The sequence below is a fragment of the Aquarana catesbeiana genome, linkage group LG06 (assembly GCF_042186555.1).
Source record: "Aquarana catesbeiana isolate 2022-GZ linkage group LG06, ASM4218655v1, whole genome shotgun sequence".
Lineage (NCBI taxonomy): Eukaryota > Metazoa > Chordata > Amphibia > Anura > Ranidae > Aquarana > Aquarana catesbeiana.
In genome coordinates this window covers 17,667,822-17,695,073 of record NC_133329.1, presented here as the reverse complement: position 1 = coordinate 17,695,073, position 27,252 = coordinate 17,667,822, and the positions used below count along the sequence as shown (strand labels likewise).

General features: G+C 47.1%; 1 protein-coding gene across 2 annotated transcripts in view; it reads left to right on the top strand.

Moving 5' to 3' along the window:
* LOC141148192 (guanylate-binding protein 5-like) overlaps positions 1-27,252 on the top strand; it is a 123,605-nt gene that overhangs the window by 72,671 nt on the left and 23,682 nt on the right. For both annotated transcript variants that reach the window (XM_073635402.1, XM_073635401.1), the window contains exons 8-10: positions 998-1,213; positions 17,313-17,415; positions 18,232-18,425. In XM_073635402.1, coding sequence (XP_073491503.1) covers positions 998-1,213; positions 17,313-17,415; positions 18,232-18,425 — 513 coding nt within the window. The remainder of the gene's footprint in view (positions 1-997; positions 1,214-17,312; positions 17,416-18,231; positions 18,426-27,252) is intronic.

Sequence of the window (27,252 nt, the reverse complement as noted above, 5' to 3'; positions counted from 1 at the left end):
ATTTTACATTCCCAAGCAATTTTGAGTCTTGACATCTTTGGTGTATGTTTTGCTTAACAAAGCCCCATCTTTTTTTATTTTACCAAAAACTTGGTATTATATTATGTATAAAGAGAGAGCATTGGTGGGACTTTGAGTGAGGTATAGGGGGGCCGCTCAGGTACCCCCCCCTCCATCCCAAGTAGATAAAAAAAAAAGGAGCAAATGGCGGGACTTTATGTAAGCACACGGGAGCAGTAATAAAATGAAAAAAATTAGCTTTTAATGAATTCAGATTATCATAAAGTTTTTATGTTCAAATAATTCAATGCATTTTGCTATATATAACCATTTGTATAACTTTACAATTCATTGAAGCCAGAAAAATATACATAAATACATATTCCAACAAGGAATCAATACATGATATGAAATATAAAAAAATATTTAGAACATGATTACATGATTAGATTGATAAATATGCAGGTTAGGAAATCAAAAATAAAATTTGAAAAAAGGGAAAAACAATTGTATTGGAGCGGCCTGAACAGATGCATCGTTGTATACACTAGGTTGTTGTTGGCTCTACGCGTTTCAAGGTCTTTCATCAGGAGCAAGAAATTATATTATATTATATATTGTTTGTGTTCACTAAAATTCTTTTTGCTGAATTTAACATGTTTACAGAAAAATTTAAAAATTTCCCTAGACAGCAAAGGGTTTAAAAATAGTCACCAGGACATCAAGAAAAGTCTTACAATGAGACAGTTGTTTCATTGACAAGTCTCTAAAAGAAAATAAAAAAATATTTTGGTTTTAAATATACAATAAATAAGGTAAAAATTGAGTAAAATGCTGTACAACAATGTATTCTTTGGTTCCCTGAAGTAGTTATCCAGAACTGTCACTGTCATTGGCACTGGTGATCCATTTTGTTCCACCGGGAGTAGATGCTTACTGCATTTTAAAAATCATATGACCCACTATCCTCACCTCTCACTGCTTTACTCCCAAACAGCGGAATACAAAAGAGAAAAAGAGAGAATTTTCTAAGAAGAATGAAGTAGCATCTCACAATTACTGTGATCAGCTCATCAAAAAACATTCTAGAGAGCTTGAGGAAGCCCTGCGACAAGACTTGTACTCCAACAAACCGGGTGGGTACCAGAAGTTCCAGGAAGATATGAAGCTGATAGAGGAGAGATACAACAGTGAACCGAGAAAAGGTGTAAAGGTAGGTATTGGGAATCACTAACCTTAAGCTATTTAACATTAAAAAGAACTTCACTATGTAGCGGTACCCCAGTGGGGCAACTGAGTGTAGTAGTTCCACCTGTCACCCTGCCCAGCCTGGCATTCACTTCCAGTCACTCTCCACTAGACAATGAACAGTCCATCAGCTTGTTTTTGTTGTTTTATTGAGGGATTGAACTTGGATGGGGTAAAGGGAATATGGGATGCCCAGATCAATACTATTTAATCAACGAAATGTAGATTGGAACCTCTATTCACAGTCTCTAAAGCCCCAGACTCCTCCAGCACAACGCTTCTTGATGAACTGTTACTTCCTCTCCTGTTCAATACTTGGTTTCTATCACAGCTAGCACATGGTTAGGCCCAACTCTGAATTAGGTCAACTTTGTGGATTCGCCATTTGCTGGCAGGGGACCGTGGTCCCCTTCGGTGTAGCAACCAATAGCAAGAAAAAATGTCCTTTTGTGCTAGCTGTATCTAGGTGGACTACTGGTTCCAGTCAGTCCTGTTCGAACTCTGCCAGCCCTCCTGGCTACAACAGCCCGACTTCAACGCCAGTAACATCACAGTCTCTCCCTCTGGCTCTACATCCACTCCTGGCATGCCTCTCCCAGATCTCCCAACTGTGCCTGTTATTCACCGAAAAACAGGTGAATCCTTCCTGAAGATTTGCCCGGCAGTGTTCCCCACTGTCCTCTTCTGCTCCTGTTCAGGACACCCCTAACTTGGGTTGTATGGAGGGGTTCCCATCCAGCTCCGAGCCCCTGGCCCAAGGTCACCCCCCCCCCAGACAGGGGGGCTCCCTCAAAGGCCCCCCCGACAGCCTAACACTCCATCTCTCAGTTCTTCCACCTGACAAAAACTCCTCCCAGTAGGCTGACCCTGGGTATATCAAGTAAGCCTGCCCCTTGCCAATCCTTTTTGGGGATTGGTCAGGGCTCCCTGAGACACCCCATGTCACTCCATCCCTCTTCCCCACCTTCAATCAAACTGCCCTCCACTACCACCCCTCCCATCATACTGCCCTCAACTGCCACCCCTTCTATCATACTGCCCTCCACTACCTCCCCTCCCATCATACTGCCCTCCACTGCCACTCCTTCCATCATACTGCCCTCCACTGCCACCCTCCCATCATACTGCCCTCAATTGCCACCCCTTCCATCATACTGCCCTCCACTGCCACCCCTCCCATCATACTGCCCTCCACTGCCTCCCCTCCCATTATACTGCCCTCCACCCCATCATACTGCCCTCCACTGCCTCCCCTCCCATTATACTGCCCTCCCCTACCTCCCCTCCCATCCTACTGCCCTCCACTGCAACCCCTTCCATCATACTGCCCTCCACTGCCACCCCTTCCATCATACTGCCCTCCACTGCCACCCCTTCCATCATACTGCCCTCCACTGCCACCCCTCCCATCATACTGCCCTCAATTGCCCCCCCCTTCCATCGTACTGCCCTCCACCGCCACCCCTCCCATCATACTGCCCTCCACTACCTCCCCTCCCATCATACTGCCCTCCACCCCATCTTACTGCCCTCCACTGCCTCCCCTCCCATTATACTGCCCTCCCCTACCTCCCATCCCATCCTACTGCCCTCCACTGCCACCCCTCCCATCATACTGCCCTCCCCTACCTCCCATCCCATCCTACTGCCCTCCACTGCCACCCCTCCCATCATACTACCCTCCATTGCCACCGCTCTCATCATACTGCCCTCCACTGCCACCCCTCCAATCAAACTGCCCTCAATTACCACTTCTCCCATCATACTGCCCTCAATTGCCACTCCTTCCATCATACTGCCCTCCACTGCCACCCCTCCCATCACACTGCCCTCCACTACCTCCTCTCCCATCATACTGCCCTCCACTGCCACCCCTTCCTTCATACTGCCCTCCACTGCCACCCCTTCCATCATACTGCCCTCCACTGCCACCCCTTCCATCATACTGCCCTCCGCTACCACCCCTCCCATCATACTGCCCTCCACTGCCTCCCCTCCCATCATACTGCCCTCCACTACCTCCCCTACCATCACACTGCCCTCCATCCCATCATACTGCCCTCCACTGCCTCCCCTCCCATTATACTGCCCTCCCCTACCTCCCCTCCCATCCTACTGCCCTCCACTGCCTCCCCTCCCATCATACTGCCCTCCACTACCTCCCCTACCATCACACTGCCCTCCATCCCATCATACTGCCCTCCACTGCCTCCCCTCCCATTATACTGCCCTCCCCTACCTCCCCTCCCATCCTACTGCCCTCCACTGCCACCCCTCCCATCATACTGCGCTTCACTGCCACCCCCTCCCATCAAAAACTGTAAAAAAAATCTGTAAAAAATAAAATTGTAAAATAAAATATAATGGTAAAAAATAATAAAACAATCAAATAACAAAAATTAAAAACTACTGATCCCGTCCACTGCCCTACTGATTATGTCCACTGCTCTACTGGCCATGTATACTGCTCTACTGACCACATCCACTGCCCTATTGACCATGTCCACTGCCCTACTGACCATGTCCACTGCCCTACTGACCATGTCCACTGCCCTACTGACCACGTCCACTGCCCTACTGACAAAATCTACTGCCCTACTGACCATGTCCACTGCTCTACTGTCCATGACCACTGCTCTACTGACCATGTCCACTGCTCTATTGACCATGTCCAGGCCGGAGGTCGGGGGGCCCTTCATGGTTTCTTGCACCAGGGCCCTGAAGGTTCTAATTATGATTACGCCTCTGCTGCTGCCTGTATAAAGCTCATCCCAGTACCCTGCACCCCGTATATAGCTCATCCCAGAACCCTGCACCCTGTATATAGCTCATCTCGGAACCCTGCACTCAGTACATAGATCATTCCAGAACCCTGCACTCAGTACGCAGCTCATCCCAGAAGCCTGCGCTCTGTACATAGCTCATGCCAGAACCCTGCACTCTGTACATAGCTCATCCCAGAACCCTGCACTCTGTACATAGCTCATCCCAGAACCCTGCACTCTGTATATAGCTCATCCCAGAACCCTGCACTCTGTATATAGCTCATCCCAGAACCCTGCACTCTGTATATAGCTCATCCCAGAACCCTGCACTCTGTATATAGCTCATCCCAGAACCCTGCACTCTGCATGCAGCTTATCCCAGAACCCTGCACTCTGCATGCAGCTCATCCCAGAACCCTGCACTCTGTACATAGCTCATCCCAGAACCCTGCACTCTGTACATAGCTCATCCCAGAACCCTGCACTCTGTACATAGCTCATCCCAGAACCGTGCACTCTGTACATAGCTCATCCCAGAACCCTGCACTCTGTACATAGCTCATCCCAGAACCCTGCACTCTGTACATAGTTCATCCCAAAACCTTGCACTCTGCATGCAGCTCATCCCAGAACCCTGCACTCTGCATATAGCTCATCCCAGAACCCTGCACTCTGTACATAGCTCATGCCAGAACCCTGCACTCTGTACGCAGCTCATCCCAGAACCCTGCACTCTGTACGCAGCTCATCCCAGAACCCTGCACTCTGTACGCAGCTCATCCCAGAACCCTGCACTCTGTACGCAGCTCATGCCAAAACCCTGCACTCTGTATATAGTTCTTCCTACAACCCTTCACTCTGTATATAGCTCATCCTACAACCCTGCACTCTGTATATAGTTCATCCTACAACCCTGCACTCTGTACATAGCTCATCCCAGAACCCTGCACTCTGTATATAGCTCATCCTACAACCCTACACTTTGTATATAGCGCATGTCAGAACCCTGCATTCTGCACATAGCTCATCCCAGAACCCTGCACCCTTGAGCTCCTCCCTCTGTCAGAAGTTTGACCACGCATTTGCCACAGCACGCTATGTGAGGTTACTTCCTTCCTCAAGTGTCCCTCATTCTGAAGTTCAAAAGTTGAGAGGTATGGAATCACTACTAGACAGTGACTTTTCTCCTGCCGGGCCTCCACTCCATTTACACCAGGGAGCCTCAGTTTCTACCACCCCTACACAGGACATGTACTTCCAGCCAGGAGATCTGTTCCTGAAACTACCTGAATTACTTGAGAAGGGCCTGGCCTCCACAGCAGCAAACATAACAGGAGACATTAAAGCAGACTATCAAAACCTGGGTTCCAGGATGGAAGGCATTGAGAACAAACTGGACATGACAGTGGCAGCCACCAATCAGAACTCAGACCATATTCAGACAATTCAAGACAGGCTAGATTCAGCCATTTCTAGGATCAACGAACTTGAAAACGGATCCAGAAGATACAACTTTAGAGACCTCCCAGAGTCCATTGCGGATGTTCCCCAGGCTACCCAGGAGATTATCAAAACCTTAATCCCTAACATCCCACAGCACCTTCTGGAATTGGACAGAGTGCACCAAGCCCTGGGACCTCCACAGAAGGCTGGTTCCCCTAGGGAAATCATTGCTAACCCTCACTTTTATTCGGTCAAGGAGGAGATAATGAAGCAATCCAGAGCGATGAAACAGATTACATGTCGAGGTCACCCAATTCTCATCTTTGCGGACCTATCCCCCTCTACAATCCAGAGGAGATGGGCCTTGAAACCCCAACTCTCAGTCCTTTCCCAAAAGGACATTAAGTACTGGTGGGCCTTCCCATTCGCTGTCAAATTCTCCTTCAAGAGCAAGCAGTATTCCTTCTCCAGTCTTCAGGAGGGAGAGAAAATCCTCCTCTCCCTGAAGCTCATCTCGCTGGAAGTGGACATGGACATGTCTAACTACACTCTCAACGCCGCAAAACGGTAATCTCCTACGAGTCTTCTGACCCCCCTGTGGATCAAGCCGAAGACCAAGAGAACAAAGGACAACAGCCTGACCTGAAGCGATGAATCAACCTCTGCAACCTTCTCTTTCTTCCACACCTCCTTAAGGTCGAGGTGACCAGGTACATTATACCCTTCTGAGTGGGGCTCTTGCTCCAAAGGTCCTCTATATATTTTTATTTTAATTTTTTAATTTTACCAGCAATAGTTCTGTCTTTGGTTTTAAATTCTTTCCTCGTTAGTCCCGAGGTCTGGACTCTAGCCTATCCTGGACTCTGTTTTTCTTTTTCTTTTTTTCTTTTCTTTTTTATTTAATTTTTTTGGGGAGATCTGTTTTCACCATAACATTTAGTACATGGGCTATTAGCAGGCCCCATGCACACCTTTGCTTTAGAAAGCATACGTGACTCTTTAAACTACGAGTTCTCTTCTGCCTCCACAAAAAGCTAAATAACACCTCGGGATCTCCTTCCCCCTCCCCACTAAAGAGGGAGGCAGAGGGGATCCGACTACTAAGATCTCCCTTGGGCTCATAACAATACCTGCCCACAGGTTTTATTCTCTCTGTGTTAAAATTTTTCAAAAACAAACATTTTTTTTTTTATGTTTTAAAGAGTGCCTAAGTTCTGGGTGCTGGACATGTGCCTCCACCTATTCCGCAGACTCTTTTTGTCTCTGAGGGATAGTTTGTCTGCTCATAGTGGACCAAATGCCACTTGTTTGGTGAAAGCTCCTGGAGTTGTTTTTTCCCCAGGACTCTGGCCTAAACCATATGAAGATGCTTTGTTTAGCCTCTTCGTCTCTCTTTACTTTCTGCCTCACTCTGTCTTTCTTTCCTATCACCTTTTCCCCTTTCCTCCTCTCTGCCTTAATGAAATTAACACGTTTTTTCTTCAGTCACTCACCAGGTTCAACTCAAGATTTCCAAGTCTCTAATGGTCCTGCTTGGTCGGCTCCCCTCCACGTGTAGTTGGTACAAGGCCCCCCCAAGGTAGGTGACGTAGTGTGTGACAGCATCCTTCTTCTTCTGCTCCATGGCTAATGCTCCCACACTCAATTTAGCTACACATAACGCTCAGGGCTTGAATTCCCCTCTCAAGAGGAGAAAGATCTTCGATAAATACAAATCCCTCAAGCTGGACATTATTATGGTACAGGAAATAAATTTCCCTCAATGGTACAGCCCTAAATTTCTCCACCATTAATATCCCCTGTTTTACTTGGCGAAGGCAGAGGGAAAGACTAAAGGGGTCGCTATACTATTCTCCAAGGCTTGTAACTTCACCTGGCAGACAGATTATAAAGACCCGGAAGGCAGATTTATTCTAGTCAAAGGGTCCATAGAAGGCCATTTATACTTCTTTATCTCATACTACGCCCCCAACAAAGGCCAATTTAAATTTTTTGAATCGATGTGGGATAAATTGAACCACCTCTTGGAGGGGACTCCCATTTTAGGAGGAGACTCCAAAATAACATTCAACCAGGGAATGGATAAGTCCAATCTGTCCAAAGCCCTCCTAACCCGTCCTACCAGGGCTAGCCTCAAAATAGCTAGACTAGTTTATGCAGAAGTCCTGGCAGATGTCTGGCGAGAGAAGAACCCATTGAAGAGGGATTACACTCATTTCTCTAGTCCCTACCAGTCCTATGCTAGGATAGACCACATCCTAATGGCCACACAATATCTCCCCCATGTCTCTAGCTCCAAAATTATTGACACAACACTTTCAGACCATTCTATAGTGACCGTATTACTCTTTAAAAAATCTCAACACCCCAAATACACTCAGTGGAGGCTAAATGAATCCATTTTATCGGACAAAGTCCTACTAGAATATTTTAACCTGAATGAGACAGGTAACATCTCAGCGGAGATGTTGTGGGCTGCCCATAAAGTCACCATAAGGGGGAAGCTAATCCAAATCGCTACTCCAATTAAAAGAGAAAGAATGGTATATAAGGCTCACTTGGAACAGGTGTACTCGTCTCTAAGGGCGAGACACAAAAGGGATCCCTCAGGGGTTCCTACGTCTCAAATAGATGCAGCCAGATTGGAGATGAACCTGGCTCTCACAGTTCGAGCAGAGAAGCAAAATAACTGGAGTGGCGCTAAATTCTATACCCAGAAGGACAAACTTGGTCCAATGCTGGCTTCCAAACTGTCCCCCAGGCAGAGGATCCACTCTCTTCCCAAGATCCTGACACATGGTCAACCAACAACATCTGATCCCACCAAAATCATGGTAGCTTTCAGAGACTTCTATGATAAACTTTATAGCCCCACTTCGAAGGGTAATCAACACACCATATCTCAATTCCTCAAAACCCTCCCCATCCCCTCACTCTCAGATCAGCATAAAACCATTATGGAAAAATCTATCACGGTAGAGGAAATTTTGGAGGTCATTAGACATCTAAAAAGGGGCTCCGCCCCTGGCCCAGGCAGACTGTTGGTCCCATATTACAAAGCTTTTGCTGATACCCTAGCCCCATACATGGCCAAATTCTTCAATGCCAAAGTGACCCCCTTAGCTCCGACCTAAATACAGCTTTCATCACTGTTATCCCAAAACCTGACAAGAACCCAGAGGAGGTAGGTAATTATCGACCAATATCATTCATAAACAACGACCTGAAAATCCTCACCAAAATCCTAGCAAACTGACTAGCTTTTTTCATAAGTTCTTACATCCACAAGGATCAGGTGGGTTTCATTCCAGGGAGACAAGGCCCAGACTAAACCAGAAGGGCCATAAATATAATTTCCGTCCTCAAATCCAATTGGCCTGGGGCACTAAACAACAGGGATTACTGCTTTCCCTCGATATACAGAAAGCATTTGACTCAGTGTCCTGACCATATATCTTAACCCTGTTGGAGCATTGGGGCTTTGGTCACCACTTCCTAGGCATCATGAGAGCCCTATACTCCTCTCCCAAAGCACTAATACGTCTACAAGGCTATTATTCCTCCCCCATTCACATTGCTAGAGGCACAAGACAAGGCTGCCAGCTATCACCACTGATTTTCGCTATAGCCATAGAGACCCTAGCAATAGCAATACGTGAAAATCCTGATATCAAAGGAGTGTCTTGTGGCCCTCAGGTCCACAAATGCGGCCTCTTCGCTGACAATCTAATTTTATTCATCACCTCGCCTTTAACCACCTTACCCAACCTTTGTAGTACCCTTACCTCCTTTGGGAACATCTCTGTCCTTCATGTCAACTATAACAAATCCCAAGCCCTAAACATCTCTCTCGCCCCAGAGACGGTATTATTGCTGAAACAAAACTTCAAATTTGACTGGAACGACTCTTCCATCAACTATTTGGGTATTTCCCTTACCTCCAAATTTGACACGTTATATACCAGAAATTACCCCCCTATGTACCACATACTAGAACAAGATCTAAAGTCCTGGTCCAAACAAAACCTCTCATGGTTAGGGAGAATAAATGCCATCAAAATGACAATGCTCCCTAGAATACTCTACCTGTTCCGCTCCCTCCCCATCCCAATAAGGAGAGACCACCTTAGGTCCTTTCAGGGCAAAATACTTAAGTTTTTCTGGGGAACATCTGGATATAGGATTGGACAACAAGCCCTATACCTCCCCCGTAAACAAGGCGGACTGAGTCTCCCTCACCTATACAGATACTACCAAGCCTTCAGATTAGCCCAACTCTCCACAATCTATACATACAGGGAAAAACCTGATTGGGTTCAGATGGAGCGCCAGGCTGTACCACACTACACGCTGGACTTTCTCCTCTGGAACCCACCCAGAAACCGTCCACCAATCCTAGCCCCTACACTCTCTCACTCCTTTTCTTTGTGGGACACATTAAGATAGGAACCACACCTCATTTCAGGAATGAATCCCCTGTCACATTTGTTTCGTAATCCAAATTTTTCTCCAGGGATCGATATTAAAGCCTTCCAGTGGTGGCTGGGTAAGGGCTGTACCATATACGACAATATTTTACACCTAGGGGCCCCATCTCCCTAGCCCATTATGCCAGCAAATGAGATCTTCCACAATCGGAACATTTCCAATACAGTCAAATCTCGCACTTTCTACACAGCATCTGGAAAGATAAACCTGAACCCCCCAAATTCACACCCTTTGAGCTGTGGTGTGGTCAAGCCATGGAGCAGAGGGGCAGGATTTCAGTCATCTAGGCGTCACTCTCCAAGCCATCAAGTAAATCCCCATATATGTTAGCCTCAGAGGATGACCTCCAATTTCAGTGGAACCTGGAGACCTGGCACTCCACCCTGTCCACTTCATTTAAGGGCATTCTCAACACATCCCTAATGGAAGAAAACATAAAGGTCATGACTAGATGGTACATGACCCCCACCACACTAGCCACAATTTATCCCTCAGCGGATCCCCTATGTTTTAGGGCGTGCCAAATTTTGGGCACGTTAGCCCATATCTGATGGGAGTGCCCTAAAATCAGGTCTTTCTGCAGAAAGATCTTTAACCTTATTAAAAAGGTCACGAGCTGCGAGATCCCCAGGTCCCCAGAGGACGCTCTACTGAATTCATATATTCCAAGGATCTCCAGATGTAACCAGTTTGGCTCCTAACAACACTTCATGTTGTTAGGGGCCAAACTAACCCTAGCTAAGGCCTTAAAGCAACCCTCAGTCTCAAAAAAGGCGGTCAAATGGAAAGTCTCATGGATTATGGCCCAAGAAAAACTGGCTAGTATCCTTTCAGACTCAGCACACAAGTTCGAAATTACCAGGGAACCTTGGGCCCTATTTATGAGAATCTGAATCACCCCGGGTATTACACCCCCCCAAAGTTTAACCCAATGTTCTGGTGAATGATTCTACCTCTTTACCTCTATTCCCCCACACTCTATTCTATTTCCTTCTTATCTCTAGCTTTCCTTCCTCTTTCCCACTCTGGTATCCCACACAATTTCTACTGGGATTACACTAGGGCTATTCCCTAGCATTCAAAATATTTTGTGAGGGGGCCCTCCCTGGGGGGGGGGGTGTCCCACTGCCTGGCACAGTAAGTTCCCAATATGGGTGCCAAGGGGAGGACCCCCCTGCTCCTTCCGCCTTCCCTGGGGGTTGCCATGACTCAAGAATTAAGAACCTCTAACCTCTGGCGGAAGCTTCCGCCAGAGGTGGTATGCGTACAGGTCTATTTTAGAACTTCAGAGATTGTCCCATCTCTTGTCTGTTCATTGTTATTATGTGACTTGTATCTAGGGATGAGCTGAACACCCCCCGGTTCGGTTCGCACCAGAACCTGCGAACGGACCGAAAATTTGCCCAAACTTTAGAACCCCATTGAAGTATATGGGACTTGAACGCTTGAAATCAAAAGTGCTAATTTTAAAGGCTAATTTGCATGGTATTGTCCTAAAAAGGGTTTGGGGACCCGGGCCCTGCCCCAGGGGGCATGTATCAATGCAAAAAAAAGTTTTAAAAACGGCCATTTTTTCGGGAGCAGTGATTTTAATGATGCTTAAAGTACAAAAAAAAAAAAAAAAAGTGAAATATTCCTTTAAATATCATACCTGGCGGGTGTCTATAGTATGCTTGTAAAGTGGCGCGTGTTTCCTGTGCTTAGAACAGTCCCTGCACAAAATTACATTTTTGAAGGAATAAAAGTCATTTATAACTGCTTGCGGCTTTAATGTAATGTCGGGTCCTGGCAATATGGATGAAAATCAGTGAGACAAATGGCATGAGTACCCCCCAGTTCATTACCAGGCCCTTTGGGTCTTGTATGGATATTAAGGGGAACCCCGCACCCAAATTAAAAAAAGGAAAGGCATGGGGCCCCCAGGCCCTATATACTCTGAACAGCAGTATACAGGCGGTGCAAACAAGGCAGGGACTGTAGGTTTGTTGTTAAGTAGAATCTGTTTGTAATTTTGAACTGGTACATTTTTAAAGTGTAGCTCGAGCCAAAAAATCTATTTTAAGCTTTTTGGAAAAAATAGGGAAGGGTTATCACCCCTGTGACATTTGTTTTGCTGTCTGTGCACCTCTTCAGAAGATTTCACCTCACTCTCTGTCCCAATGACAAATGTTTTTTGCCAATTTGGGGTTTTTAGTGAAACAAGGATTGGTGATAAAGCATCAGTGGAGAGGAGAAACGTTTCTCCCATATTAACTCTTACAGGAGAGAATTTCCCTTCCTAGGGGTAGATTTCATCTCACTTCCTGTTATCTCCTTCCGTTTGCAAGTAGGAGTCGTTTGTAAGTTGGATGTTTGAAAGTAGGGGCCTGCCCTATATACCCTGCAGAAATTGGGGCCTTAGGTGTTGGTGTTGCCACAACACTGTAAGCCCTCACAGTTACTCTTGGTGGGCACAGGAACGGGCCCTGCTGTGAAATATTAGATCAAGAATTGTAATTACATGCTCCTGTTGAACAGGGTCAGAAAAATTGGGCCTTTGGTGGTGGTGGTGGTGCCACAACACTGTAAGTCCTCACAGTTACCCTTGGTGGGCGCAGAAACGGGCCCTGCTATGAAATATTAGATCAAGAATTGTAATTACATATCCCTGTTGAACAGGGGCAGAAAAATTGGGCCTTAGGCACTGGTGCCACAACACTGCAACCCCTCACAGATACTCTAGTTAGAGCACAGGAACGAGCCCTCCTGCAAAATATTGTTTAAAAATTGTAATTACACGCCCCTGTTAAACAGGGGCTGAAAATGGGGCCTTAGGCACTGGTGCTGGTGCCACAACACTGCAACCCCTCACAAATACTCTAGTTGAGCGCAGCAACGAATCCTCCTTGCAAAATATTGCATCAAAAATTGTAATTACATGCTCTCCTGTTAAACAAGGGCTGAAAAATTAGGCCTTAGCCACTGGTGGCGGCACCCAGAACCAAAAATATTCTTACAAGCTATCAGCATGATCATTGAGGAGGAAGAGGATAGTCACTGAGCATAACAGGATAGTCACTCAGCATCAGCATAGGCAGTCTTGAAGGGATCTGACATTTCAAAAAAAATTATTCGGTTACATCAGTATCAGGTGCTTGGTATCTGGTGGTCCAAGACTGATTCATTTTTATGAACGTCAGTCGATCGACTGAGTTGGTGGACAGGCGCACCCTGTGATCAGTTACAAAGCCTCCAGCAGCACTGAATGTGCGTTCCGAAAGAACGCTGGATGCAGGACAGGCCAGTAGCTCAATTGCATACTGTGCAAGCTCTGGCCAGTGATCCATCCTCAAGACCCAGTAACCCAGAGGACTTTCGATGAGAAAGGTGTCCAAGTCAGATCTTGCCCCTAGGTATTCCTGCACCATGTAAAACAGACGCTGGCGATGGTTGCTGGAACTGATCATACCTTGGGACTGCGGACTAAAAAATTGTCTGAACGCATCGGTCAGACGGCCACCTTCTCCACCGCTCCTTCTTTGACTGACCGAAGCCTCAGCAACACGTTGTCCAGGAACAGGAGTTTGTAACCTCCCAGTCTCTGGGAATGCATTGCCCAGACCTTTATGCAAGGCCTCCCGAAGATGTTTCATCCTCTGCTTGCTCTGCGACGGCAAAATAAGGTCCGCAACCTTACCCTTGTAACGTGGATCAAGGAGGGTTGCTAGCCAGTATTGATCCCTCTCCTTTATACCATGAATACGAGGATCCTTCCGCAGGCTTTGCAGGATCAGGGAGGCCATGCAGCGTAGGTTTGCTGAGGCATTCGGTCCGGAGTCCTCTGGGTCACTAAGGACGACATGATCCGCAGCCACCTCCTCCCAGCCACGTACAAGTCCATGGGTTTCTTGGGACTGTAAGTGATCCCTTAAAGACTGCTGCTGATGCTGAGTGCCAGGCTCCACCTCCATGCTGACACAATCCTCCTCCTCGTCCTCTTCCTGTGTGATCGGCAGGCATGCAGGAACACTGTCTGGATAAAGGGGGCCTTGAGAGCTAAGGAAGTCCTCCTCTTCCTGACTCTGTTCTGCCTCAAGTGCCCTGTCCATTATTCCACGCAGCGTGTGCTCCAACAGGTGGACAAGGTGGAAAGTGTCACTGATGCAAGCACTGTCACTGCTCACCATCCTCGTGGCCTCCTCAAATGGTGACAGGACAGTGCATGCATCCCTGATCATGGCCCACTGGCGTGGGGAAAAAAAAACAAGCTTCCTTGACCCTGTCCTGGTGCCATAGTCGCACAGGTACTCATTAATGGCCCTCTGCTTCATGTGCAGCTGCTGCAGCATGGCCAACGTTGAGTTCCACCTGGTGGGCATGTCACAGATTAGGCGGTTCTTGGGCAGGTTAAATTCCTTTTGGAGGTCAGACAGCCGAGCACTGGCATTATATGACCGGCGGAAATGCTCACAGACTTTTCTGGCCTGCCTCAGCACATCCTGTAAGCCCGGGTACCTGCCCAAGAACCGCTGCACCACCAAGTTAAGGATGTGAGCCAAACAGGGCACATGGGTCGGTTGTCCCTGTCGGAGGGCAGAGAGGAGGTTGATGCCATTGTCGCAAACCACCATTCCTGCCTTAAGCTGGCGTGGCATCAACCACCTCTGAGCCTGCCCCTCCAGAGCTGGCAGAATCTCTGCCCCAGTGTGGCTCCTGTCCCCCAAGGGGGGTGGAGTAGAGAGGTGTGTCAGAATCACCAGTGGTAGCATTTTGGAGGCGTGGTGGTGGAACAGCCTCCAACACTACTGCACCTTGTCCTGCATCCTTCCCAGCTGCCAGAAGAGTCACCCAATGCGCCGTGAAACTTAGGTAATGTCCTTGTCCATGCCTGCTGGACCACGAGTCAGCGATAATATGCACCTTACCGCTGACCGCCCTGTCCAGCGAGGCCAAGACATTGCCTTCCACATGCCGGTAGAGAGCCGGAATCGCCTTCCATGAGAAAAAGTGGCGTTTGGGAACCTGCCACTGAGGAACCGCACATTCCACAAATTCACGGAAGGGGGCAGAGTCTACCAACTGAAAAGGCAGCAGTTGAAGTTCTAGCAATTTAGCCAAGCTAGCATTCAACCGCTGGGCATGTGCATGGCTGGGAGTGAACTTCTTTCGGTGGTACGCAGCTGGGGCAGGGAAATTTGCCTGGTACAATCTGATGTCGGTGTACTGATAGCAGGTTGCCCGCAAGTACTTGGCTGTGACACACCTAATTCTACACCTTCATTCCTCTCAGTGCAGGTCTTGGAGGGGGGGTTGGAGATCCCAGCTGATGAGGAGCAAGGAGAGGTCCTCTTTGTTTTTTGGTGTGGGTCTTTTAGGTATGCTTGCCAATTAACTGCATGATGGCAGGTCAACATATGTCTGGTCAAGCATGTGGTGCCCAAGCGGGTGATGTTTTGGCCACGCGAGATACTCTTGAGACATATGTTGCAAATAGCAGTAGTAGGATCTGATGCACTCGTCCCAAAAAAGGCCCACACCAAAGAACTTTTGGAATAACGCACAGAGACAGCAGCGCCCTGCACATGCGGAGCTCTGCGTTGTGATGCAGTCGGTGTGCTGCCCTTAAGCTGGCCCCTGGAGGGTATCCTGCCTCGTTGGTGATGTGCCTCCTTCTCCTCCTCCTCCTCCTCCTCCTCTCTCCTATTAGGCACCCATGGGGAGTCGGTGACCTTATCATCCCCTCCCTCCTCATCACTGGAGCAAACCTGGCAGTATGTTGCAGATGGGGGAACATGACTGCCAGATTGCTGTCCTTCTTGGGCACCCCCTATGTCTGGGCTCACGTTACTGCCTTCCTCTAGCTGAGTACCATTATTGGAGCCTTCAAAACACTGGGCATCCTCCTGGAGCATGTACCCAACACTGTGGTCAAACAGTTCGGGGGACTCCTCAGGAGGACATGGTGGGGCTAGGGAAGGAGTGACTGATGCCATTGAGCCGAGGGAAGAGGCCGCGTTGGCAGCTGCTTTTCCAGACAAAGTACCCTGAGCCTGAGTGAGAAAGGATGAGGAGAATGAGGACGGCTTGGTCATCCACTCTACCAAGTCTTCCGCATGTTGCGGCTCAACACGGCCAGCTGCCGAAAAAAAGGACAAGCGTGTCCCACGGACTGTGATTGGCCAAGCATGCGGGTCATAGTGCATGCTTGGCCAATCATCAGCCAGCAATGCACTGCGATGCCACAGTGAATTATGTGCCGTGACGCGCCACTCGAATTTGGCGCGAACGGCCCATAACGTTCGCAATTTGGCGAACGGTCGAACACACGATGTTCGAGTCGAACATGGGTTCGACTCGAACTCGAAGCTCGACCCTACATGTATCCCACACATCCTCACTGTACATGTTTTACTCTTTTTTTTTAAATTTTCTTTGCTCTTTGAGAAAAATAAAAACATTTTGAAAGTAAAAGAAGAGTGGAGGAGTCCTTGTGATGTGGATGTTCAGTCTCTTCAGCTAGCTCAACAAGGCCCCAACAGGATTGCTGTGCATTGGCAGCCAGCAACAGAAAATAGCACGTGCAAAGCGTTTCCTTTTTGCGGCTTTAATGTAAAGAGATGGGATCAAGGTGTCTGCATGCAGTGTCTTTGTAGGGTGTACAAAGGATGGGCTTCTGCCCACTCACCAATCCTGATGATACCAAGGCTCAAGAGAATAGGATGTCCTGGAACAGGCTCTTGAAAAATCTGCAACCAGTGATGGGTGCCTGGTCATGTACCTGTAGAAACTGGGATTCTGCTGTAACTGTACCGGTAACATTGAGAGCGACCCCCCAACAGCTGATAGGGAGCTGGCAATGATGGATCCACTTGTACACTGGAGACTCTCCACGCTGTCTAGGCTGCGGTGCCTGCTCGCATCCCCAGGAGTGCCTGGGTCCCTGCTCTCAGCTGAAGGCCATGGTCCCCAGAGAAATGCTCCTCCCCAGACCAGGCTATTTATGTCCTCACCCAGCATTCTTCTCTCTCTCCCAGCCGGCTGGAACTTGTAGTCTGTAACAGTTTGGCTCCAATGCAAATTCTTTCTCATCAGAACACATATCCCATGATCCCTTGCTCTCAGCTGTGGTCTCTACTTGCTCTGCATTCAGAAGATGATGACACAGCGTCCAGGCTGAGGGAAACAGGCTCACTGCAGCTGGTGTTGCAGAATATCTTACAATGACACAGGGAAAGTTATCCAGCACCTGGCTACATATGCAATTAGAATCTAGGGTTGCTTCATATGAGTACAGAGCTCCCATATTCCACAATCAGTTGTAAAATGGCAGAACATGATGAAAATAGAATTTGTAATAATTGGTTCTCACTGTTCTCCGTTATCTTACAGGCAGCGTCCGTTCTTCACGACTTCATAAAGTCCAAAGATACCTTCAGAATGTCTATCATGAAAATTGACCAAGACCTGACTAAGCAACAGAAGATGAAAGAAGGTAAATCTCCAGGGAAAATTATACAGCAGGAGTAAAAAAATGTCCCTGGCTAATCATTTTCAATTTAGGCCATTATTAGTAAAGAGTGAACTGAGCAAAGTCTGGTTCACTGGGATCTCGATCCACAAAAAAATGGAAAAAAAAAAATATCATTTAGTGGGACTAGTTAGGATTACAACAAGATGGCACCCGTCTGCACACTGCCTTAGCATATAGTGAACTCCTCTTATAAAAAATTGCTTCAGCTTGGTAGGGAGAACCCTCTCTATCATGTTTCAACCAGTGGAGGCTTAGTTGTAGAGGCCATCTGCGGTATCCTTAAGAACCAGAGGCAGAGGGAAGCTGTCATATATAAAAGCGGTAGAAAGCCGAACAGCCAAAGTTTGAACTAAACCATCGGCTCATCCCTACTGCCCATTTCATTTTCCCGTTCAACAAACTGTAAACCGTTTAGGTTTGAGTTGATCTCATGGTTGTTCAAAACACAAAGCCCATCCCTACTGGCCATACCCTTTCTTATTTGTAACAAAGCTCCTCTGACCCGTCCTTCAATAACAGCTTCCCCTGGCAAAATATCTATTTAACAGAAGTTTGTTTTACAGCTAAAAGCTCTCCTTTAAGAACAGATCTTATACAGACCTGGAGGCTCATTAAAATTGTTGAAACTCAATGCTTTCCCAAAATTAAAATAATGTCATGACAGTGTGGCCATTAAACTTTTTTTTTTTTTAAGTTGAAAGGTCAAATGGCTGCCCAGAAGGTCTGGCATAATACAATAAACCCAAATTACTGTTTTTGCTTCCATTCAACTAACAGAAGATGATCTGAACACACTAAATATGAAAAGGGAAAATGAGATACAAGAATTGAAATCAGCAAATGAAACAATGGTTGCAGAAGATCAGAAAAAAACTTTATCGATGCATCTCAACCAACAGCTTAATAGGACAAAGAACGACAACAGCAAGCGGCAGGAAAAACTGGACCATGTAATCCAGGCCAAGTGCAGGGTAAGTACTGGACAACAATTCGTCTTCAGTGTTTGTATTGTTAACAATCGATGTACTAAAAGTTGGGGCTCTGTTGTGTCTCATTAAGCAGGCAGTAATTTGTCAGAGGCAATACTAGGTTCAGGCCCTAGGTCTCCAGGCCCCAGACCCCAGACCTGCAGCTACCGTCTAACTAGATAGGGTCAGAGTGCTACCCTACTAGTGTCAAGGGAAGCCAAATGTCGTTCTGTGGTAGACACTAGAAATGTGCTTTCGTACGAATGTTCGTTTTGTACGAATCGAAAATTCGGATGAATTTCCTGGAAATTCGTACATTCGCACGAATCCGAAATACGAATTTTTAGGCATACAAATTCTGTACGAAATACGAAATTTCGTTTACGAATTTCGGATCCAAATGTCCGTGATCTCTATAAAGTCACTGTGTATTCCGGAGCTGTATCCTGAGGAGCGTCCCCGCGGGCTGCAGCAGATGTGTCGGCAGGGAAGATGTACAGGGCCAGCCTGGTTCGTGGTATATATCTTCATATATTATGAGTATAGAGTATGAACCTCTATAGTTTTATTCATTTAATTCAGTGTATTTAGTAGGGAATATGTTTTTACTTGCAATTTGTCTCTGGCCCCTAAATCTTATGGTTAAACACAAGAGCCCATAAAAGACAGACATCTCCAGCAGCCAATCAGATCTGAAGAAAAAGCGGAAGCTTTGAAACGCGTCACCTGACACGCCCATACGTCACTTCCGGTTCACGGACTCCTCTGAGTGCGTTCCAAGCTGACACGCATGCCGCCAAGCAGGAACCAGGCTGGCCCTGTACATCTCCCTGCCGACTCATCTGCTGCAGCCCGCGGGGACGCTTCTCGGGATACAGCTCCGGAATGCACAGTGACTTTATAGCGATCGCGGACATCCCCATGTTTTCATGCTCATTCTTCATCAATGCTGTGTGAGTAGCCAATTGGCTTTTGTTTTATAATAAATCGTTTTCAATATACTGCACTTAGTCTGGCGCACCTTGTCTCCTTTTTACCCTGTTTTCCAGAGTCTGCTTCAACTCCCAAGGGAGTTGTACTGCGGCAGAATGGCACGGCTGGACGAAACGACGTTATGTAACGTCGCTTCGCCCTGTGGACACTAGGGGGCGTGCGCCTCCTGCTCGACCACGGAGCCGTTGCGAGTGCCCGGCGGGCGCGATCGCCGCCGCCCTTCCGCGATCGCTTGGGGCACACGAAGAACCAGGATCTGTGTGTGTAAACACACAGTTTCCGGTTCTCTGAGGGGAGAACAGACAGATCGGCGATCTGTCATCTCCCCTGCACAGTCCCCTCCCCCCTTCAGTTAGAACACACAATAGGACGCACTTAACCCCTCCCCACCCCCTAGTGGTTAACCCCCTTCACTGCCAGTGACATTTTTACAGTAATCAATGCAATTTTATAGCGCTGATCGCTGTAAAAAATGACAATGGTCCCAAAAATGTGTCAAAATTGTCCGACGTGTCTACCATAATGTCGCAGTCCCGATAAAAATCGCAGATCGCCGCCATTACTAGTAAAAAAATAATTACTAATAAAAATGGCATAAAACTATCTCCTATTTTGTAGACGCTATAACTTTTGCGCAAACCAATCGATATACGCTTATTGCGATTTTTTTACCAAAAATATGTAGAAGAATACATATCGGGGGTATTTATTATAGCAAAAAATAATGCGTTTTTTTCAAAATTGTCGCTCTTTTTTTGTTCAAAGCGCAAAAAATAAAAACTGCAAAGGTGATCAAATACCACCAAAAGAAAGCTCTATTTGTGGGGAAAAAAGGACGTCAATTTTGTTTGGGTGCAACATGGCACAACCGCGCAATTGTCAGTTAAAGCGACGCAGTGCCGAATCGCAAAAAGTGCTCTGGTCAGGAAGGGGGTAAAATCTTCCGGGGCTGAAGCGGTTAATAATGGTGCTCTTTATATAGCCATTTTATTGGTAAAATGTTATGCTTTCCATGATCTGGTCCTTTGCGCCAGCTTTCCTTTTCTACTGCATACAGATGCAGCTGGCTCTTTGAGGGCAACCATAATGCTGTGATAGCCTACAATGAAACAGAGTACGAACCCCCCTGCTACAGGTTAAACAGAAGACATATAAACTGTCTGTCTATGCTCAGATAACTTAAACTCAAGCTAGAAAAGGAGAGGGGCTCTGGTAGAAGAAAGAGGTGAGAGAAGGCACAGAAATGGGAAAGAAAAAGAGATGGAGGTAACAGAAAAGGACGTGAATGATGATATTCACTGCGGTAAACTGGGTATACATAGATTGAAAACCGGCCAGCTCAGTTGGCACTGGACGAGCTTCACTCTGTGTGTTCTACTGTCTGTTTAACATATTATAAATGGGGGCCAATCACAGCATCATAGTAGTTAACAATGAGTCATAAATGAAAGCCATTCATAACAGTTCAAACGATTGCTGTTTCAGAGATCATCGCTGTAACAAGCAATCACAGGGTAAAAAAAAAAATCTGATCACCCCCCCAGAGTAATACATTATCACTGTGGCAGGAGGGCTGGCAGCCTTAGGCCTGGGGGGCAAGTCCAGTCAATTGGCCCATTGAACCACTGAATCAGCTCACTATCCATGCCCATCTGGTTTTATATTGAACTCATCAGTGCCCAGCAGCACAGCCTTATCAGTGCCCATCATCATAGCCTCATCAGTGCCCATCAATGCAGCCTCACCAGTGCCCATCAGTGCCCATCAATGCAGCCTCATCAGTGCCCATCAATGCAGCCTCACCAGTATCTATCAATGCAGCCTCACCAGTGCCCATCCAATGCAGCCTTACCAGTGCCCATCAATGCAGCCTCACCAGTGCCCATCAGTGCAGCCTCATCAGTGCCCATCAATGCAGCCTGATCAGTGCCCATCAATGCAGCCTCACCAGTATCTATCAATGCAGCCTCACCAGTGCCCATCCAATGCAGCCTTACCAGTGCCCATCAATGCAGCCTCACCAGTGCCCATCAATGCAACCTGATCAGTGCCCATCAATGCAGCCTCACCAGTGCCCATCAGTGCAGCCTCATCAGTGCCAATCAATTCAGCCTCACCAGTATCTATCAATGCAGCCTCACCAGTGCCCATCCAATGCAGCCTTACCAGTGCCCATCAATTCAGCCTCACCAGTGCCCATCAGTGCAACCTGATCAGTGCCCATCAATGCAGCCTCACCAGTGTCCGTAAATGCAGCCTCACCAGTGCCCATCAATGCAGCCTCACCAGTGCCCATCAGCTCAGCCTTACCAGTGCCCATCAATGCAGTCTCATCAGTGCCCATCAGCTCAGCCTCATCAGTGCCCATCAATGCAGCTTCATCAGTGCCCATCAATGCAGCCTCATTAGTGCCCAATGGGCAGTCCAATGAGCCCAGCGGGACCCATGGTAGGGCCGGTCCTGGACACCCCCCTCTGCCCCAGCTTACGGTGTACCCAACCAGGATTGGCCCTGCAAAGCGGGGACAAAACCAGGGACAGACTTGGTCTGGAGACAGTGCCCTCAGTCCGGGATGTCTGGTCACTCTACGCTAGTGGTCAGTAGGCCCCACAGCTCATGGCCAGCAGGCCCAACAGGCCAGCAGGACCTACATGCCATGGTCAGCTTCCAGCAGGACCCACAGGCCAGAAGGACCCACAGGCCATGGCCAGCGGCCAGCAGGACCCACAGGTCAGTAGCCAGCAGGACCCTCAGGTCCACGGCCAGCTCCCAGCAGGACCCACAGGCCATAGCCAGCTCCCAGCATTACCTACAGGCTAGTGGCCAGCAGGACTTGCAGGCCAGCAGGACCAATAGACCATGGCCAGTTCCCAGCAGGATCTGCTGGCCATGGTCAGCTCCCAGCAGAACCAACAGGCCATGGCCAGCTCCCAGCAGGACCCACAGGCCATGGTCAGCAGGACCTGACAGCCAGACAGTATTGAGGGCTATTTTGAGGTTACTGGGTGGGCACTGGGGTAGGGTAAATGGGGTGTATGGGAAGATGGGATGTTGGGGCCAGTTGGGGGTGTCAGGGTCTCTCACCTCAGAGATGGCAGCTCAGTTCAGCAGGTCCTTGCATGGCCTCCTGAGGGGGTGATGCTCCTGAGGTTAAGTTGCAGCCAGCGCCCAGCCCCACAGCCCAAGCCAGTCACGTGTGTCCTGACTCCCTGGCATGCACTGCCTGCCTCTAAGACTCTGGGATTTGTAGTTTCCTGCCTACGCTGCTCTCAGTTCTCCACCCACAGGGAGCTTAAGCGCGGTCTACAACTCCTGGAATGCAACAGCTAGTTGGTGGCCCCAGCATCCGTGCCCCCAGCACGATTTCCTCCACAAGAGGAAAAATAAATAAATTGTCAGCGGGCAGTGGCTGCCGGCTGTTTTGAATATGTTAGGGCGGCCTGGGGGGCAATTGCCACCCTCCCCCCCTGGCCCAGCGCACCCCTGCACTATGGTGACAATGAATTACTCTAATGAGAATAAGTGAAAAACAAAATTGTAAAAAAAGGAAAAAAATCTTAAAAGGAAAAAATAAATCTTAAAGACTGAACAAAAATTATACATATTTTTTTTTTTAACATACTATTACCAGTCAGTATCCCTGATCACTGCCACCCCATTCATATGATGATGCTGTACTGCAAATTTGATTTAATTTCTTCGTTTTCCAAAAAATTGTGACAAAAAAATGACAGCTTACAAAAGCTATTTTGTCATTAATAGGGATGAGCTTTGGGTTCAACCAAGCCTTCAATTTCACCTCATTTTGCTAAAGAAAATTATTTTCGTGGCCGGGAATCTTCTTTTCTTTCAGAGAATTTTCTTTTCTTTCTGGGAATTTTCTTTTCTTGTGCTCATGTGCATTTCTTTTTCAATTATATTTCTCACACGATTCTCCCATCATTGATTAAAAAATCGTTTGTTTTTCAAAAAATTTCCAACATGCCTGATCACTAGAATTCAATGACCGTACAAAATTTGGTCGTTGCTGTGGCCCACTAATGGTGCGAAATTTGAACAAAAGTTCTTAAAAAAGATTTTCGAAAGAAAATTCTTTTGGAATTCGACATGTGTATGGCCGGCCTAAGAGGACAACTCCCCGTGGCTTCCCACTTTTCCTTTAGGGCTGTTGTAGTGCTTCTTCTGCAGTAATACGTAAGGTCCTCTAATTTGGAGCTCCATTCTTAAGCTGGTTTGGCAAGCTTTTTCCGCCACTCATACCATAGAAACAAATTTCATAAGGAATGGTGGCCAGAGCGTATAGGTTTTTTGGTGTGCAGTGGAGCAGAATATGTCTCTTTTTTGGCTATAGCTGGTCAGCGGGCAACATGTGAGTGCATGCGTTGCTGGGTGCATGCCCCTTCGGGGAGGGGAGAATGATTGGGTTACACCCTCATGGAGAAGGGAGGGGACCTGCAGTTTACACCTTTTCTTGAAAGTGTATTTTAACTGCACCATGGGAAACTGTGTACTTGGATCTTTCCACTGAAGTTTAATTATTTGGAGCCTTACAAAGTGTGTGATCAAAGGAGTATTGGGAAGTACCCTCACCCTCTACTGATGTTAGATATTTTGTTATTGAAGGTTTGCAAGTAAAGTGTTCATTCTGTAAATTTGCATTCCCAGCCTGGACTGTCTTTATTCCTTTGGGAAGAGGGTAGTTCTCTTCATAACGAATCTGGATGCAATGGCAAAGGAACAGGTGCTCACACTCCACCTCCACCTGGTGCCCTCAGGTACCTCTCCCTTTGTCACTACACAAAGATTTGTGATAAAGAGAACTTCCCTGTTGCCAAAGGAATAACGACAGTCCAGGTCAGAAATGCGGGATGTAATCTGGTTAGTCAAGGCTGGGTCTTACCCAGAGTTCCAAAGGGGGTGATGCCGTCTCATTGTTGCCACCTTTAAAAAAAGTGGGAACTCTGGAGAGCCCCATGCAAAAAGATTGTAGAGACACCATGGCAATGCCCTGGGTTCGGCAATGACTGCCTTAAACCGATGTCCCATGGTATTTTGAGCCTAAAGCTGTTTATTGCTCCATTAGGCGCTCCACTGTACTTACTGTTATGCCAGAACTAGTATCTAAGAAAAAGATTAAGAACCAACACCCCTCCCCCCTCCCACAACTTCCCTAAGGAAGATGTAAGCATGGGCCTCGATTTTGACCCTGATGAGGTCCTGGCTCTTTGCTGTGATGGTGGGACAGAGCTACTGCTGACTGGTTGTCTGAGCTGCTTCATGATTTTCTCAGAGATTACCCCTTGGGGCCAAATGTGGTTGCTGTCTCCAATTTTGGTTTTAGCTTATCCCTGGATGCAGCAAGCTGAGATACTTTAGGCCAGGGATATGCAATTAGCAGACCTCCAGCTGTTGCAAAACTACAAGCCCCATCATGCCTTTACCTCTGGGTGTCATGCTTGTGGCTGTCAGAGTCTTGCTATGCCTCACGGGACTTGTAGTTCTGCAACAGCTGGAGGTCTGCTAATTGCATATCCCTGCTTTAGACCAAAGAGCATGGATGGAAGGCTTCCGTCTGCCCTAAAGAGTGTGCAAGGACCAGAAGAGGAGCTTTCCAGGTGTAGAGGAACAGGCTGAGACCCTGGTGGTGACCCCTCTCTTTGCAGGTGTTTTTCCGTGACTGCTATGGCAAAAATTACTTTTCTGTTACAGGGGTTGAGTTATCCCAAGGAGACCTGCTGGTCTCTGAGGATGTCTGCAAAGTAAGGACCTTATAGGTGTCCTACATGGAGCCACCGATCAAAGCAAGCCTAGTACTGCTTGGTAAAGAAATTCTGCCACTGCTAAAACTACCAGGAAAAGCATCTTTATTTGTACTGAAATTATTGAAATAATAGTGGGTTAGGGGGCTGTTGCTGTTTTAAGAAGAGTTTCTATGTAAAAATACCAGAATCTGTCTTGGTAGACTTACTGTACCACCCCACATCCACACACAGCAGAAATTAAGACTGAGAGGAGCAACTCTGTAAGCCAATAAGGCTCCACTGCATTGCACATTGCAGTCCATCTAAGACATTGGAGGCTTCTTAACGGGGGGGGGGGAGTGATGATCTCATCAGCATGCTGCTTCTTCTTCCCTGTCCAATCACAGACTGGGATGAGTGTTAGACCAGGCCATATTGCCTAATTGCAGTGTAGACAGTAAAGGCCAAGGATCAGACTGTGCTGTCTGATAGGGTTATTAGGATCACAAGACGGGTTGAATAGGATCATTAAAAAGTTTTGCAGGTGAGACCATTCACGTATAAGTACTTTAACTGTATATTTGGCTGTTTTCCTGGTGTTTAGCTTTATAAATACATTCTTCTGTAAAATGCATAAAGGGGAGAGAAGATAAGTGCCAGTTAGGTGTAGCATTAAAAAAACTTTAATACTGTTAAAAGTAATACGCTCACAAACTAAGGTGTAACTCAAGCATGTGTCAGGAAAGGTTTCATCAGCTGGTAATATCTATCATTTGGCGTGCAGTACTGAGGTCCACCAGCAGGTGTCCCCTGGCAGTTTGGAACTGTCAGGAGAGCTTTCCCCTGCTGGTGTTATGTCATCTTTTGGCCGCAGTACTGGCGTCCACCAGCAGATGGATCCTGGAGCAGATATTACCTTCTGCAATCAGGCATCACCTGACTTTGATAGCAGCTAATAGTATAAATACCCGGCAAGTGCACACACACCTTGCCCTGGTATTGTCCTTGTGCCCTGACCTGCATCCTGTTTACCTGTTATCCTGATCCTGAACCTGATCCCTGATTCCTGTATCCTGTACCTGTTTGTACCTGTTCCTGTCTGTCCCTGTAACCCTGGATCCTTGCCCTGCAGCCTGATCCCTTCCACCTTGTCCCTGTCTGTTTTCTCCTGGCCCCCCATCTGCTGATCTTCTGTTTATGACCCTGGCCTGGCTTGACTACGATTCTGGTACTCCCATTTTGCTATATATGCTGGTTGGTTTGTTATCACTGTTTGGTTGTTTGGTTTTCTCACTCTGTTTTGTATTGGTGGTGTATTCACATTTATATGCATTTACCTTAATAAACGTACTTACTTTTTTCACCTATTTATGTTTGGTTCACTCTGTCGCAGTCACACAGTTCTGGTCACATCTGGTTTATGACAGCATGTAGCGCTGCATAGGATATCCTCGCCAACACAAGTCCTGGTTCTGATCCACCAGAAGGTAGTAGACTGTGGTCCAGCTGGTCAGAAGCATTGGAAGCGCCTAGGGCTTCGTGGACCACGGTCTCCTACCTTCTGGTGGATCAGAACCGGGACCTCTGCTGGCCAGGATTTCTTTCACAGCGCTACATTCTTGAGTTACACCTTAGTTTGTGAGTGTATTACTTTTAACAGTATTCATTTTCTTTAATGTTACACTTAGCTGGTGCTTGTTTGCTCTCCCTTTTATACCTTTTCCAGAGTTGCTTCTTGCTCTCATGACCCATCTGCCACAGAAGTGAACATCTCCCTATATAGACTTCTTTGATGTTAATGGACTATACACTTTTCATGAACTAAACCAATTATGGCCTTTTTTTCACATTTTTTAAAATTTATGTATAAGAATAACATACAAAAAGCTTGAACATTAGTACAATAAAAAATAAAAGAGCCAAAGTAAAATTACAATTGAAAGATAGTAAACTATGCATAGACCTTAAAGAGATGGGTCTGATCCCAGATCGTGCATCAGGATATGTAGTCCTTGACTGTAGGACAGTTCGCAAGCTAAACAATAGAATTATTTCTGGATTTCTGCATTGCTTGGTGGTTTAAAGATAGGCTAGGT